The sequence below is a fragment of the Ochlerotatus camptorhynchus genome, unplaced genomic scaffold (assembly GCF_037179485.1).
Source record: "Ochlerotatus camptorhynchus isolate MF236.1 unplaced genomic scaffold, CSIRO-AGI_Acam_v1.1 ptg000525l, whole genome shotgun sequence".
In the NCBI taxonomy this organism is placed as follows: Eukaryota; Metazoa; Arthropoda; class Insecta; order Diptera; family Culicidae; genus Ochlerotatus; species Ochlerotatus camptorhynchus.
Window position 1 is genome coordinate 96551 of NW_027041009.1, and position 17789 is coordinate 114339.

Consider the following 17789-nt stretch of genomic DNA (forward strand, 5'->3'; position numbering starts at 1 on the left):
AAATGCGAAACCAGCCCCAGCGGGTCAAATAACGACATGATAGTGCGCAGAACCTGCCGTTTGGTTGGGACCGTTGAGCTGGTGATCAACGTTTTGATCTCTTCCTTGAGACTGCTCATATCGAAGGTGAAGAAATCCTCTTTTGGCCTCCAGACCAGACCCAGTATACGCTCCGAGTCTGCGATTTCTCTTTCCTTTGGTGTTCCGCATTCCCCAATGCTTGCCAGTACTTCGGCCGAATTGGAGCAGAAGTTTCGGATTTCAAACCCTGCTTGCGAGTGGATGTATTTCACCTCGTTGATCAATGCCACGGCTTCCTCCTACGTGTCCACACTATTCAAGCAGCCGTCAATGTAGTGGTTATCCATTATTGCATTCGCCGCCCTGGGAAATGTATTGGCAAATTCCTTCGCGTTCACGTTCTTCATGAACTACGCCAGACTAGGCGAGCAGGTCGCACCGAAAGTGGCGACATCCATTACGTAGATTTTTGGACTCGATCCTGGTTCGAGGCAGAATAGGGAACACTGTGATTGTTTGTCTTCGTCCCGGATGCGGAGCTGGTGAAACATCTCCTTTATGTCACCGACGATGACAATGTCCCTAGTACCATAGAGGTAACTCTAAGACAAGTAGGTCCCGAAGAAACGTGCTCAACTTTTTGGCTCACCTCTGGTACTATCTTCGGTCCCAAGCTTGTCGAATCACCCCTCGAAACATAGGAAAAACCCGAGGGGGACGACTCTATCTACGATGCAAAAAAGATTGTGTTTTGCTGTGGCTAGCTGCGCGCACGCTGAGTAGATAGAAAGAAGATTGATGACGATTCTGAAGATTTCCTGCAAAAAAATGATGAACGATGCAAGTAGATGCGACAAATGAAAGAAAATTGTTCGAAGATTGATTCGCTAGTGTGAGATTTGTTGACCATCTAAACTTGAGATTTAGATGTGTCGCCCCCCTCGGAAAAACCTATAACCCCTCATTTTATCTGTCAAACTTTCATAGCGAATCAAAACAAACATTGCGTAGTATTATTATTATTTATCTTTATTAGGGAGGCTTTCAGCCTTGGGCTGGTTCGCCTCCTCGTTGCGTAGTACTAGAATTTCGACTAGAATAGGGTACGTTAATCGTTTGCTTGGGACCAATAGGCTACTAAAGTGGTGAGCCAATTTAAAATCGTTAGTTTCGTATTGATTGTTGCTAGTAGTGCTACCAGTGCCACCAAAAGATCCGGACCCTTCATCAACGAATGATACTCCTCCAGCTCGAGCCTTCGCATCCCAGATCAGCCGTAACTTGGCCGGTTTCTTCGGGTTCTGGACAATACCCAGAAGTACATACCAGACCTTACTAGAATCCATAGACTGCAGCTCGTCTGCCGTGAAACGATGTGCATACCCCTTCCCTTCGTACTCTGCAATCTGCTACCTCACCTTCTCTTCGAGGATTGGTTCCTTTTGCAATCGCTTGTCCAGTGCGTTCAGCCGACGTAGCGCCATTGGGTAGCTAAGAGGGAAGCAGATGTGATCGTACTTCCATAAAAGTCCCGTCTCGAAAGCGCCATTCACCCTTCAGGTCGTAGGTTCCATTATCTTCCGAGCTCGCTTATTTTCTGCAGATTCCGGTTTTATGGTGACGCTGGACTCTTCGACTGTGAAGAATTGTTTCATCCATAGACGTAGTTCTCGATTATCGGGATCACCATCAAGGTACAGATTCAGTTGTTCCAGCACGCTTCGTTGTCTTTACCTTCTCGTACTCGCAACGAAGTTAGAAGTCGAACGTGTTGTAGTTCGATAGTGATCCCCAGCGCAGCTTCCATATAACCATAGAGGTAACTCTAAGACTAGTAGGTCTCAAAGAAAATCATTATTATTTTTGGCTCACTCAGTACCAGAACAACGGTCCCAAGCAGTCCCAAGCTATTTCACTCACCCGTGAATGTTCTCCATGAATCCACACACCCCTGATGTTATCTGTCAAACTTTCATAGCGAATCAAAACAAACATAGTGTAGTAATAGAATTTCAACTAGAATAGGGTACGTTAATCGTTTGCTTGGGACCAATAGGCTACTAAAGTGGTGAGCCAATTTAAAATCGTTAGTTTCGTATTGATTGTTGATATAACTGCGAACTGACAGACTGAAGGGTCGGTGCGGGTAGGTCTGCTGCAACTCTTCATACTGCATTGTTTGACTTGGAAGTTGAAGCTCTTGCATTGTCCGAACGTTGCTGAGTTTGAACTTCTCTCTAACTCCAGACATAACCACGGTCACACGTTGAGATCCTTCCTCCTCCCTCGAAATATTATCGGTCCAACTCAAACAAAAGTTGTCGGTTGGCCCCGTGATACTCAGCGCCGATGCAATGCTGGATTCGAGGAGAATAAACGACGAACCATCATCCAGAAAAGCATAGGTGTTGATTTGCTGACCATTGCCATGGATAGTTATGGGTAAATATCAAAACAAAGAATATGCGACCGAAGAGTGGAGATTTTGGTGCACAACGTTATTCGCAGACTGCAACGAGCTTCTTGCTTCCATTCTGTTTTGCGCATATGGGATTAGAGCTATTTGGGGGACAAACACTTATTGTAGGGTTATTTGAAGGCATAAATTGCTGGTGTCTTCTGAAAAGTTATTAACAAGATAGATGACCTCCTTTTAGGATAATGTTGCATCCGGAAAGTCAGAAGTCTGGTCCTCCGGAAGACCCGGAACATCCGTAAAAATGGTCAGTTCATGAAAATGATCCTAGAGCTCCGTGTTGTTTCAAAACCACTCATAAACGTCTTATTACAATTAATTCGGAGTTTTGACTGGAATTTGGCCTCTGCGGACTACAGGATGATCCACCGGAAGATCCGAAACATCCGTAAAATTGGTAAATTCATGAAACTGATCCTAGAGTTTCATGTTTTTTTTCGAAACCGCTCATAGAAATTTTTTCAGAATGAAATCGGAGTTGTGACCGGAATATGGACGCTGGGGACTACGGGATCAACAATCAATACGAAACTAACGATTTTATATTGGCTCACTACTTGACTAGCCTATTGGTCCCAAGCAAACGATTAACGTATCCCATTTTAGTCGAAATTTTAGTACTACGCAATGTTTGTTTTGATTCGCTATGAAAGTTTGACAGATAAAATGAGGGGTTATTGGTTTTTCCTATGTTTCGAGGGGTGAATCGATTAGCTTGGGACCGAAGATAGTACCAGAGCTGAGCCAAAAAGTTGAACTCGTTTATTCGGGACCTTCTGGTCTTAGAGTTACCTCTATGACGGGATGGTCCACTAGAAGATCCGAAGCATCCAAAAAGTGGTCAATTTATGAACCAAATCCTAGAGCTCTACGTTTTTTTCAAAACCACTCATCAGAATTAATTCAAAGTCGTGACCAGAATATAGACCCTGATGACCACGGTTCACCGGAAGATCCGGAACAGCTCTACTTTTTTAATTTTTTTATTTCAAAACTATTGATTGACATCTTATCAATATAAATTCGGAGTTGTGATCGGCAAATTGACCCTTGTGTCCACGAAATGGCCCTCCAGAGGGTCCAAATCATCTCTAGAAGAGATAAATTCACGAGGGCGACACATCTAAATCTCAAGTTTAGATGCTCAACAAATCTCACACTAGCGAATCAATCTTCGAAAAATCTTCTTTCATTTGTCGCATCTACTTGCACCGCGCATCATTAACCTTTTTGCAGTAAATCTTCAGAATAGTCATCAATCTTCTTTCTATCTACTCAGCGTGCGCGTAGCTAGCCACAGCAAAACACAACCTTTTCTGCATCGTAGATAGGGTCACTCCCTCGTAAATTCATGAAACTGATCCTACACTGCACTGATAAAATGTCAAAGATTGTTTTTATGTGTCCCGCACATTAATTTTTGCAATGTGATCAACAAATGATAACTATGTGTCGAACACACACTTATTATATGTACACATAAAAGCCATGTGTAACCACACATACTATTCATTTGATTCATAAATTTCATGTGTGCTTCTGGGTGGATTCTGTTTATGTCTGGTCACATGAAAATCATGTGGAATTTCACATGGAAATTCGTCAATAAAAATGTGTGGAATTTTATTAGTGTAGAGCTCTTCTGATTTTTCGAAATCACTCACAGATGTCTCATCAGAATAAAATGGGAGTTGTGACCGGAAAATGGACCCTTGAGACCACGAGATGGTTCACCATGGTTTCTAAAAAACCACGGTGCTCTATGATCAGTTTCATAAATTAACCACTTTTAAGGATGTTCCGGATCTTTTAGTGGACCATCCCGTGATCCCCAGTGTGAATTTGCTGGTCGTTCTCCCCGAGCTTATTGTGATAAGACGCCTATGAGTGGTTTCGAAAAACCCATGGAACTCTAGGATCAGCTCCATGAATTAACTACTTTTACAAATGTTCCGGAGCTTCCACAGGAGCAGACTTGTATCTTACCGGAAACTGACTCTTCCCAAAAGGTGGCCAACTATCTGCTTAACAACTTCTCCAAAGACATCATGAAGTTATCTCTTCGAATTGCCGTACAATCAGTGTTTGGTCCCAATTAGCTCAAATCCCATATGGCACGTGTATTCGTTAACCAAACCAATGCTATCTATCTGAATTTCACATAACATTCATGTGATCACATTAGTTCTTTATGATAAATCACTTAAATTTCATTTGACATTTTGTGGTGCAATTCCCAATTATGATATCACATGAAAGTTATGTGAAATTCTAATGGATATTTTCCATTGGATATGTGATTTATTCTTTGAGTGTAGGAATCTGGCAAGAACGAATCCGCACTATAGGAATCTTGACTGTATTTGCAAAAGGATATTAATGGCGGTAAGCTCTAACTCGACTTAACTTTTAATTCCAAGCCGGTTTGGGTCTGCTAAATGTTTGCTTAGAGACGTGTTGGTTAAATCTGATGTCGACCATCAAAGCTACCGGACATTCTTGCCGAGGATAATGCCGGTTGGAGCTTACCACCATAAACGAATACAGGAAGGAAATGAATTAGATAGCAGTAAAACTTGTATCTAGTGGTATTGTACCTTGAAATATAATTGCGCGTAATCGCCAAATAAGCGCACAGAGCATTTTATTCTGAGGCACTTATACAAAATCCACATGAGCTTGCGATGGTAACACAACCGCATGATACCCGCACATCCATACCGGAACCGGTAGTATATATCGTGTCTGTGGGGTTCTGCAAGTGGAAATGCTCCACACGAATAAAATCTGTCTCAGGATGACCGTGACCCAATGCAATTCCAGTACATCGCCTCCAATAGAACGCGACGATGATGAGCGTGGTTTCGAGGATACACTCAATGGTCGATAGGAACACTTCAGCTTAGCTTAGACTGAATGCACATATCAAATGGTTACTACACCGTGATTGATCAGAACTAGTGACTAACCTTCCAATCTCATTGTTCATGTTTCAGTGACTCCAAATTTAAAAGATCAATAACGGCGCCAGCCACGTCCTTGCAATCAGGTGGGAGTAGGGAACCCTAATAAAAGGGTACCATACACTAACGATATCATAGATGATACTACCATACTACATAAAGTTCGGATGTGTTGAATACGCGTCCGTGATCTTATCCACGTAATAAAATACGAACGCGAATCAAACTATTAAAACACTAATTAACTTTACAAAAGAAACATACTTCATCATGATAGAGCGAAATTCAAGAAGACAGTTCGTGCTGACGTGGCATCTGGCATGTCGCTCCACAAATATACGTATGCTGCCCATAAAAGCATATCTGTCCCATCTGTGCTTGATTTCCTATTCATATGGGACAGTTATGCTTTTATGGGCAGTATGGGTATGTCACAATAGAAGCACGCCACAGTGGAAATCCCGAGCCATAATTCAAACACTAATCCCAAATCAAAATGAAGCACATCTATATATCAATATCAACATGTGAAAAGGGCATACAAGCTTTTTGTAAACAAACATTCTTATGCCCTTTTCTCGCCACCCATATGACACCAACGCAAACCATCAACATCGCCGGATAGGGGAAGGTTTCCCCTTCCCGATGATGTTGTTAGTTTACGTGGGCGACCCTCGGTTGGCGAGAAGAGGACCTACAAAGGTTTGTTTACAAAAAGCTTGAATGCCCTTTTCACATGTGGCTCTTGATATATAAAAATTAATTTCTGTCTGTGTCTGTCTGTCTGACCCTTATAGACTCGGAAACTACTGAACCGATCTTCGTGAAAATTTGTATGCATGGATTTTTGGGGCCGAGAAAGGTTCTTATGATGTTTTGAGACCCCTCCCCTTCTGTAAGGGGGGGGGGCTCCCATACAAATGAAACAAAAATTTCTGCATTACTCGAGAACTAATCAAGTAAATGGAACCCTATTTGGCATGTGGAGGTCATAGGGGGTATCCCCTTAGATAAGAGGGGGGAGGGGGCTACGTACAATATATCATGCTTTTATTTTAATCGGCGCATACGCTCAAGCTAACATTGAATCCTGTGCAAGGCTGGGCACACTCAGATAGTATAAGATATTAAGTTACAATCTGAAATATTTCAATAGTATAATTCCCTTGCAAACCCAAATAAATCTATCTGCGTAAAAATAAATAAGAGTGATTTGCGGAAAAACCTGCCAGTATCGCACCCAACGTCAGTGCCTATACTGCCGTTATACGCATAAGAGTCCCACGGTGCATAAGGATTGCATAGAACATGGGACAGTTATGCGTATAACGGCAGTATACGTAAACGTACTACAACGCAGCTCTCAAACAAAGGAGTAACAAGTGTGATACTATCACTGCTAGACTAAATCTTTGGTTTTCTCATCCAGTGGATCATCAGAGAGGGGAAGCTTAGTAATCCCCATTGCCTGCCAATGGCGCCATTCAATCGCAACACCGGCCATAAACCTACTGTCTCCAACACTCTCCACTATAAAGCATGAAATTAAGCCCGCCGACCAGCAGCAAGGCGCAAAAACTAGCTAAGGGGAGGGGACATTATCAATGTATTACTAATTAAACTAATAACAAAACTGCACATGTTCGTGGATTGTCACTGACAATTTCCCTTGAAGATGTTTTGTGAATATCACCGTGTATGGTCGAGTCTCTAGAGTCAAGAGGTTGTGTCATCAGAAAGAAACTAAGACGACTCTTTCCCCTTTATCTCTGCATTGATACTCCCGACCTGAAAGCCATTCACTCAATCGAGACGAAAGCTTTCAGATCGGGAAACCAACACCTGTATATTTCTGTATTCATTATATAGCTGAATATTTATACTTTAGCAAAATTAGATTAGATTGCTATGTTTATGCAAATGTTGTCTTCAAATGTACGATCTTGTTTGTAATACCTTTTCCCCCTTTTTAACGTCGGGATGTGAACCCCGTTAATTTCAATCGTTTACTCAGCCTTCTCTTCGAATTCAACACGATGCTGTTTACGATGGTCGCGATTCTGGTTACGGTTGCCGCGATTTTCACGGTTATCCTGACGACGGTTGCTGCTCCAATTCTGGTTTTGATTTTGGTTGCGGTAGTTCTGGCGATCACGGTTGTAACCCTGGTTTCCACCACGTTGGAAGAAGTTGCCTTGCTTCATCTCGAAGACACGCTCGTTCGAATCAACCAAATTGGTGACCTTATCGGAGAGTTGCATCGACAGAGCTTGAAGACGTGAAGGCTCTGAACGATGTAACACGACTGTTTCAGTTGGATCGTCCAACGAGGCCATCAATTCTTCGTTAATTATCATTTTGCTGATCAACGAATGGACCTTGCTCTTGGGCAGTTCGAACATTTCCGCCAAGTAAGGGACACTAATCGAAGCATACACATTTGAATAGGTAAACAGATACGTACGCAACGATTCCTCCTTGATGAATTTCACCAACATTTCGCGGACACGATCGGCTTCGTAGAACAGATCCCAAACCTTAACATTCATTTTCTTGTTGACGATGAAGTTGGAACAAGCATTCCAATTTCCATGACGCATCGCCTTCGCGGCTGCAACCACATGTTCACGCATAGATTCGGGAGGGCCTGCAAAGAAAGGATGCATATTAAAAAATGAATCAAATCAAATACTACTAGAATTTTACGATTTCAGCTTACCGACTAGAGACTGCCTTTCCGAGGATCTCAACTGCTGGTAGAACGTCTTGCTAATCATACGACGACGGGCATCAAACTCATGCGCAGCCATGTAAGGAATCTCGAGGAGCATAGCGGAAACCAAATAAACACACTCAAGCAGCTCCAGATTAATGTGCATATGGAATGGCATCTGCCGTTGCTTTTCCACTTTCTCCTGTTCCAAGGAACGTTCGTTCTGACGTTGAGGAACCAGACCTTGTGCTAGCAATTCTTTTGGCTTTCCAGTCATCATCAGGTCTACCAGACACTGATGAGCGTCCTTAACGTTTCCGTGGCGGAATGCACACAGGCCCAAATTAGCCATGGTACGATTGTAAAGAATTTGAGTAGGAGGATCCGAATGGTGAATGGTTTCCTGCAAGTGGGACATCAGGACCAAGTCACGTGCTTGGAACCAGTTATCATGCAGAGCATGGTGGAAGATGTGCGAAAGGATAGCACGGGTTCGCAGACGATCAGTTTGATCCTTGGCATACACAAACCGACACAAACGATCCATCTCATCCACCGAAGTCAACGTGGTGGCAGGTAGTTGACCCTTTTTCTTCTTCAGCACATTCGGATCAAACTTGTAGTAAAGATGATCTATCTTGCGCAAGTAGACACGACATGTTTCCATATCATTATCCAACCGTTCGACATATGTAACCACTTGTTCAATTACGCTGCTTACGGTTACTTCATCCTTCAGACGATCTACATAGTCGTTACTGTGAGGATCACATTCCTTCAACAGTTTGGTAAATTCGTCATCCAGACGTTCCACAGCAGTAAGAATACATCCACGAATCTTGAAGGGGGCCGTTTCGTATTCTTCGTTTTCCTCCAAAATAGTTTCCGATAAAACGATTTCATCATTGGCCAGCAGCAACTTAATAAGTGCGTTGATTTCCTCCAGCAACTTGGACCAATGTTCCAACTTCATTGGCTCCGAAACCTTCGGATTGTAGTCGAAAATTGCCGAAACAATGTTGAAACGAATTTTAGCGGCAACTGCGTCTCCAAGATTGTGAGCATCGGCAATGGTACGTAATTCTCTCAAGAATTCAATTTGTAGTTTTCGGTCGGTTCTCTTTTTACCACGAGCAGCCATCACCTCATTTAGTTTGTTAATTACAACATTGACGTCAATCTCAGCATCTTTTGCAAACATCTTCGGCTGCTCGGCACTGGTCGATCGATTTCCATTAACAACTTCCCAACCTTCATCATCATCCTCAGGACGCTTCTTCTTGACTCTGTCCTTAGTATCCTTGAGCTTTTTCTTCTCCTTCTTGGCATCGCCATCGTCTCCGTCATCCTTTTCACTGCGCTTCAAGAAACGCTCTCGAATGCTTGTGTACTGGGTTTCCTCATCCGAAGAGCTTTCATCCGATTCAGATCCCATATCCCAATCAATGGAATCATCCGAGTCATCGTCATCCTTCTCTACCTTTGCGGTTTTCACCTCCTTTTTGAAAGAAACTGCCTTTGCCTTTGGAACAACATCCTCTTCGTCCTCTGACTCGGATTCATCCTTTTTCTCCTCTTCCTCCTCGTCATCGTCAGCGGCATCCGGAGACTCACGGAACTTTTTCAAGTCGCTGTCAAAGTCCTTAATGTATTTCCGGAACTTTTGACGCAACGTTCCGAGAGATTTGGAATTATTCTTGGATAGATTCTTGCGTCCATCCCTATCATCCCAAACCATATTGATGAAGTCCTCCAACTCGGCCAGCGCACGAATAATAAACCTTGGAGTGACTCCATTTTCAACCTTCGTTATCACTGGTAGAGCCTTCGCATAAGCCCTCGTCAAATCTTCAAAGCTGCTTAGCATACTAGCCATATCTTTGATCTTTTTGTAGTTACGAATGCTCTTGATTATGTTGGATAAATCTTCGTAACGCTTTTCCTTCGTCGATCGGACGACACGCTTGACATCTTCCTCCTCATCGCTGAACTGCAAGAGAAGTAAAATTATCATCATCCATTGGTATCAACAGTTTACCCGTCTCCCTACTCACAGTGAATTGCGGAACAGCCTGACGCTGAATTGGCTCACTATCGGACGAGCTTTCGGAATCGGAGTCCGAACCAGCACCGGCGAAGAATCGAGACATTTTTCAATTGTATTCCGTTTACTGCTCACCTAAGGATACAACAACGATTATCATTACGATAATTCCAAATACACTATAGTCAACAAGATATGTTTGAGGTTAAGGCATTTTTCGCCCCACACTCTGTATCTCCCCCATCATGGGAAAGTGACGGAAGCTGCCACGCAGTTGCCACCGGCAAGAAAAGCATTATTTGCTGATCCAATTGCAAATAAATCTGAATCACTTCACTTTCAAATAGTGCAAACCACTGAACTTAAGCTATTGAAACTACATTATCCGATAACTTACAAGTATTTCCTGATGAAATTCACAGAAATAATTCACACCGAATCAGTCATAGGAAAAACGATTTGACGTTTCTGAATAGAAAGGGGCGCATCGCGGCGATCGACGTTGGCATCCGATCTTCGCCCGACGAAACGAGAAACAGGTATAGTTGATGTTGGTGAAGTTGCCTCATTATTAGCGTGATGTCGGTAAAGCAGGATGATACACTGAAACAAACTATAGTCGCTATATTCATAGTCTGGCGGATAGAATCTCGGAAACCAATGGAGCTGTCAAATAGCGGAACCAATCGAGCAAATCACGACCAACAACAGAAAAGCGCACATGAGCTATTGCGAACAAACCTTCGGAAACCCTTTTCTCGGATTCTATAACATTCCCCAGAATGCACCATTCTCCAGAAAAGCATTCCCCACACGAAACGAAAATCAATTAACCACTTCATTCGAGCAGATAAAATGACGTTTACTACCACTCGAACTTTGAAATGAAACATTATTTTGAGATTTTTTCTTCTAGAACCTCGAAAAAAGTAGCCAACATTTGTGCGTTTCACAAAAAAATAGAAATTAGTTGGTCCAGTTTTGTGAAATCGCTGGTAGAAAGTCACGTCAAAACTGCTTGACAAAGTGGTCAATTATTTAATTCATGTGTTTCACTTATACATTTTTGCCAAAGCATCAGCCTTATACATTCCATAAGACAAACCACATAGGTCCTATTAGAATGCATAAAAGGTTTGTGTGACCGCTTATACATTTCATTTGACACATGATCTTTATTAACTTTTTGCAAGGCGTCTGCTTATTAGTTGACTTATACTTTTTATGAATAATCAGCAATGGAAATTTTCCAAAAGGTATAAGGAGATTTCTATCCGTGCAGCATATACCATTCCCCAGAATGTACCATTCCCCAGAAAAGATGATGAAATTAGTAATTTATCACTTTCTTTTGGTTATTTGATGTTATATTTCAGTTTTATATTACGGAACAGCTTAATATACATATTTCAATATATATTTTTCAAGTTTTCGAGCACTTCGTTCATCATTTAAAAAGTCAAAGGGTCTATTATGCAATCCAATTCAACCAGTCGGAAACTGTTAAACCTTATCGAAGAATTGTTCGACCTGAGTTGAAGAATTTCTCGTGATGGATTGAAAAATCGGTGCATGGAACGTTGAACTACTGATTACAAATTTATAACATTATTCCACACCTTATTATCCCAAATGGGCATTACCCCGAATCCCTTGCGAAAAACTATTGTTTATATATTGTCCTTATATATTAAAAGAAGGGAATATTCCCTTCTTTATCGTACATCCAAAGAATTAATTATTTCCTTTTGTTATATTTTCAATGAAGGGAATGTTCCCTTCTTTATCATATATAACGAATTAATTATGTTCTCTACACGAAACGAAAATCAATTATTTAATTCATGTGTTTCACTTATACATTTTTGCCAAAGCATCAGCCTTATACATTCCATAAGACAAACCACATAGGTCCTATTAGAATGCATAAAAGGTTTGTGTGACCGCTTATACATTTCATTTGACACATGATCTTTATTCACTTTTTGCAAGGCGTCTGCTTATTAGTTGACTTATACTTTTTATGAATAATCAGCAATGGAAATTTTCCAAAAGGTATAAGGAGATTTCTATCCGTGTAGCGACTATAAAACAAACTCCTTAGTCTGGAACATAGCATGTAATCACAGAAAAGAAAGGAAAATTCCCGCATAAATGCGAACCATTACCAAAATGGTAAAAAAATTATAATCCCTGCTAAACTTTAACTGAAATGGCTATGGAACCACCGTCAAACCGACATGACACTTAATTCTGACTTATGCCCGAAAATACTTCATTTAAAACAAACATATAAATTTTATATTCTTTACATATTACTTATTCAACGTAAATTGAAAGCATGTTTAAAACTAAAATAATGCCGGCGCCGGTGGTGTAGTGGTAAGTGTGACTGCTTTCTAACACCCCGATGGGTCTGGGTTCAATCCCAGCCGAGGTCGGTGGGATTTTTCTGAGGCATAAAAATCTCTGGTCACGTCTTCCTTCGGAAGGGAAGTAAAGCCGTTGGTCCCGGCCCATGTGTGTTGAATGGGTGCGATATCCTACGCAGGTGTGGAAGCTGCCGTCCTGCACATTCGATCGCCGTCAATGGATGGCAATCGATGTCCGTCGGTGATTGGCACTAGATTGCGGAACAGATACCGACGTTAAATAAAGGAAAGAAGAAGTAAAACTAAAATATTTATGTTTGAATTAAATTCAAAAGCATTTTTATTTCAACAATATAGGATGTGGGTAAACGGTTTTTAGCGTGTCATGCCTTTTTATTTCCTTCTTGTTACATTCGGAAACAGTTGCTCAACCTCAACAGAAAACCGGCCCGAAAGTGGCAAAACCGAAGACGGATCCGGAAACCAGCTCGACTAAACCGGCAGAGCCTGTGGGTATCAACTTCACTCCGTCGTTTCTGATGCCGATCGCTATAATCATCCTCCTCTACACGTGACATCGAAAGAACATTGAAAATCCTAAATGGATTCTGAATCCATTCCGGATCCTCTTCCGATACCGAACATAGAAAGAAACCGGTATGAGGACCAGTGGCAGAAACGACAAAATGACGTAATATCACAAATTTTAACCGGTTCCACAGAACTGAAACCCCCAGACACCCACCCCGACGGGTCCTCGCATCCCGGACCAGTACCCCAATACCCACAGGTCACCGTTAATCCCACAGCAGGATCTTTTTTTTTCATTTCTTTGCAAACCGTTTTATTTTGCTTTACCCTGCACTCAACTACTAACATAATTTCAAAATATGTATGTTTATTTTAAACATGAGAAGCATGTTTAAAATAAACATATTTATTATTGTTCGCATAGCTGTCAAACCAAACAAAAACCAATACGTTTATTTTCAACACGAATATTTTTGAAAAAAACGTAACATTATTTTTATTTTAAACATTGATTTCACATGACTTCAAACATGGAATACGTTTTAAATCAACCTAATTTATGATTGTGGCCAGAACAAACTGAGTTTACGTTTAAATTTACCTCAAATATTTTTGTTTCGACGATAGTTTTTTTCTTCGTGTAGCTTATTAAACGATAGTCATGAGAAAGTCGAATCTATCGTTCCGTTTTTGAGAACAACAAAAAGTGAGGGCATCTTTAGCGGTGGTCTGATCTAGATCCAAATTTATGTCACATTTGAAACAGCTAAAATTAAAAAAAAAATCAAGCCAAAATAGATCAAACTGTGTGCGTACGCACCGGTTGATCTATTTTTAGCCGTTCTATTTCAAACGTCAAAACCCGAGTCAACACCAACTCACTCCCTGATTTCGTGGTCAGCCATTTTTTAATCTCGTGCGCTTTCGTACACGGTTTTTATCCGGAAATTACCGATGCATCATATCTCGCAATGGCTGTCTCCGGGATTGATGTGCAAAAAGCCTTGAACTGCTCGTTATCCTGCTCCTCGTGGTTCCCAGTGAAATAATAATAAAAACCTGTATTTGTTGTCTGGCATGTTGTTGCGTGTTTCCCAAGTCAGAAACTGGACAATTTCTTGGGGGGTACCCGGAACATACCAGAATGTGGCCAATGTGGATCTGGACACTATATTTGACTTAAACTGATTTCGTTTATCAATTTCTGTGAAATTGTATTGTCAAATCACAGGGTTTGGACCTCGGTTTGGACCATATCATAAACTACTCACTTCCCTAGGGGTTCCTGAAAGATGCCTGGAAATAAGAAAGGTGGTCCTGGGCATATTATTTGAATTCCATTGATCTTGGTTTTGAAATCTAATGTGCTATGTGACGCATGATGGGTTTTGGATTAAATCAGAAACTGGCCATTTCCTTGGAGGTGCCCAGAACATATCCGATAGGGGTCAACATGATTCAACATATGCACTATATTGATATTTCTACATTGCTACTAGGGTAAATTATGGCTTCGGCACCCATTGACTGTTTTCGGCAACCGAAATTGAAACGTTAATTTCACTGTATTTTCCCATCAAAACTCTTCGTTGAATGTATTAAGCCGATTCCTCACATTTTAAGCTTCAATCTGATTACATTTTTACGACTGTGCAATCCTGTTATGCCATATTTTTCTTTAAATTAAATATACACACTACAAAATACGGCTGATTTCGAGTTGCCTATAATAGAACAGCCGGTTAACACGCAGTTCAAATGGAAAGGGTGCCGAAGAAAAAGAGACTGCCAACAATAGTCACACTCACCTGAGAAGTTTGGAGCGTTGTAAAAACATGTTCAACCCGTTTTGATCAATTCTGTCGATTGGAATTGGTAGAACAGCAAGCAGCAGATAAATGTCAACAAACAAACCTGTCATGTATGTGTGTGACGCTGAGAAATCGCTAATAGAAGTTCGGACGCTGCTTAGATTGACGAGAATACGTAAATTCCCCTATACAATTGATATTGCTTTTGAAATTTTATGTGATTTGATGTGTCTTTTTTCCTTTATTTAACGTCAGTCTCTGTTCCGCAATCTAGTGCCAATCACCGACGGACATCGATTGCCATCCATTGACGGCAATCGAATGTGCAGGAAGGCAGCGTAGGATATCGTACCCATTCACAACACACATGGGCCGGGACCAACGGTTTTACTTCCCTTCCGAAGGAAGACGTGACCAGAGATTTTTATGCCTCAGAAAAATCCCACCGAACTCGGCTGGGATTGAACCCAGACCCATCGGGGTGTTAGAAAGCAGTCACGCTTACCACTACACCACCGGCGCCGGCTTGATGTGTCACATGATGAGTTTTGGACCAAGTCAGAAACTGGCCACTTCCCTGGGAGTTTCCAGAACAAGCCCGCAAATTCCTGCAGAACAGAAGCGTCCGGATGTTTCCCTTGTGATCCTTTCGCAGCTGCGACGACAGGGCCGGCAGCAACAGCAGCATCGATAGTGCGATAGAGCTGGAACTACACCAATGTCAACAGCAGTCGATTGTTCCGCCCACGTTTCTTAGAAAATATAGGAACTAAACGGTTTGTTTTGCAGAAAAAACCCCAACAACGAAACAAAACATAACAAAATCTCGAGTGCGACAGCTGTCAAACTAGTTTAGAACAGTGCTTGCCTTGATCCAAATTCCGTTCAAAATAGATCGAGAATTGGGTTCTTTAAGGCTATTGAGGTAAATGCATATTCGTAATCTGCATTAAAAATGGAACCCAAACCCAAAATTTTATCAATTTTGGTAAACTGGAACTTTTTTAAATAAGTACGATTACATTTGCAAAAATCGCCTTATTAGTGCCCCTCGATGTCACTTTGTATGGAAGCGAGCTTTCAGTTTGTCAGTTTAGTTTCAAACAATGAAGTTATTGTTTTGCTTTAAATCTTGATCTAAAAATCGAGATGAAAGTGTGTGGTTTCGAAAAAAATATCGCTGTGCTCAGATTCAGATGATGTATAAAAAACGATACATTTTTCAAAATTAAAGAACCCAATTATACTGGTTTAAAAAAATTACATTTTAGAACTAATCTAAAACCAAATATAGACCACCAGTGCAAGGGCTCGGTCTGGGTCTGTTCCTAAATTTTAGACCAAACCAACCAATTGTATCGCCGCTAAAGATGCCCTGAGAGTGGGATGCAAATTCAAAAATACCCAAAATTAAGTAAAAAGAACTTAAATTTAGGGTATTTTTTTTCTCTGTGTATGGACGATTGTCACAACAAAACTGAAAACCCGAGCAAAACGGTGCTCTTTAGTGTTGACGTTTCGATTGGAACAACTTTTCAGTGCCAACATTTCAAAGGGGCGTAATTGATTTTGTAAACAATGACTTTAGCCGTCAATTTCTCGCGAATGAAATCTTACCTCTCCATAATTACAATGCTAGCTAGTAGAGGAAACATTCCTCTACCTGCTGGTGTCATTATTTTTTACGAGTGAACTTTTATTCGCGAGAAATCGACGGCTAAAGCCATTGCCAAATGCAATTACGCCCCTTTGAAATGTTGGCACTGTTTTGACAGACTCCATACTAGAGTCGGTGTATAATGAGTCACGCCAAGAGAAAAACAGTTTAACTCGCATCACGGTTTTCGAAAGATTCTCTTTCCTTTCACTTGGCAACAGAGGACTTCTACATCAACTTCAAATGACTTCTAGCCATAAATAAAAATAGCGGCTGTAGTAAATCATTATATCAGTGATTTTGTCAAATTATCTTAACAAAAAATAGTAGAAATTCTCATTACTGGTCATTACTAAACGTATCCCATGACAAGCTAATGCTCACTGCGTATTTATGATAATTTCTTCGATTATATTTTATATTTTATTGCAATACCTTTCGTGGACCTTTCATAGCATCGTAATGTTTGTTTACTTTGCTCGATAGGTAGCCGGTTTGACAGTTCAATAGGTAGACTTGGCTTCACTCTTGGCGTGACTCATTATACACCGACTCTACTCCATACTTTTACTGTACACGGTGTTTCGTGAAAACCCATTTATGGGTAAAAACATACCCATTTTCAAACCATGTATGCAGCTGTTAAAAAATGGGGGAATTTGGAAATCATAAAATGGGTAAAAAATACTTATTTAAAGAATCAGTTCACGATTGCATAATGGGTACATACTTACAATATTTATCCTGTTGTATTGTCATAGATTGTGTTATCATTTATATTTTCAGCCGGTGAATGCAACAGGAATTTAATTTGAAAACTACTGGTCGAATAAAAATTTATTATGCAAGCTTTGCACTTCCCGTTTTGCTTGTTTTTCTTTTCATTTACAGTAATTCTAAAAATAACCACAAATGAGCAGAAACCTACCCCCGAACAATTAATTTTGTCAGTTAAACAATTTTTGATTTGAAAATTTACGCTTATAAAACTACTAGTTAAAATCAAAACATCCACTTATGGATTGAAAAATAACCATTTAACGTAACAAATTTTTGGGTACTTTTAAATAAAAGATTTACATTTTTATTATTCCGCATTTCACACCAAATTGGACTAATAAGCGCATTTTCACTTATTAAAAAGTGTGATAAAATTGCAAGTTTACGTCTAATCGTCTTGGTGTGTTCGGTGCACTTATTC

The 17789-nt window shown here is 40.7% G+C and overlaps 1 protein-coding gene across 1 annotated transcript; it reads right to left on the bottom strand.

Moving 5' to 3' along the window:
* Positions 1-7215: 7215 nt before the first annotated feature.
* On the bottom strand, positions 7216-10701 carry eIF3c (eukaryotic translation initiation factor 3 subunit c). Its single transcript, XM_065236069.1, has 4 exons — positions 10615-10701; positions 10228-10352; positions 8180-10163; positions 7216-8107 (listed from the first exon to the last, which is right to left on the bottom strand). Exons 2-4 carry the CDS (start codon positions 10321-10323, stop codon positions 7467-7469), a joined length of 2721 nt encoding a protein of 906 aa, XP_065092141.1. The 5' UTR covers positions 10324-10352; positions 10615-10701; the 3' UTR covers positions 7216-7466.
* Positions 10702-17789: the final 7088 nt, after the last annotated feature.

Excerpts from the sequence above, each read along its gene's own strand:
- eIF3c (XM_065236069.1), bottom strand. The coding sequence starts at position 10,323 with ATGTCTCGATTCTTCGCCGGTGCTGGTTCGGACTCCGATTCCGAAAGC. Across the intron at positions 10,164-10,227 it reads AGGCTGTTCCGCAATTCACT|TTCAGCGATGAGGAGGAAGA; the intron begins GTGAGTAGGGAG and ends CTTCTCTTGCAG. Across the intron at positions 8,108-8,179 it reads GGAAAGGCAGTCTCTAGTCG|GCCCTCCCGAATCTATGCGT; the intron begins GTAAGCTGAAAT and ends CTTTCTTTGCAG.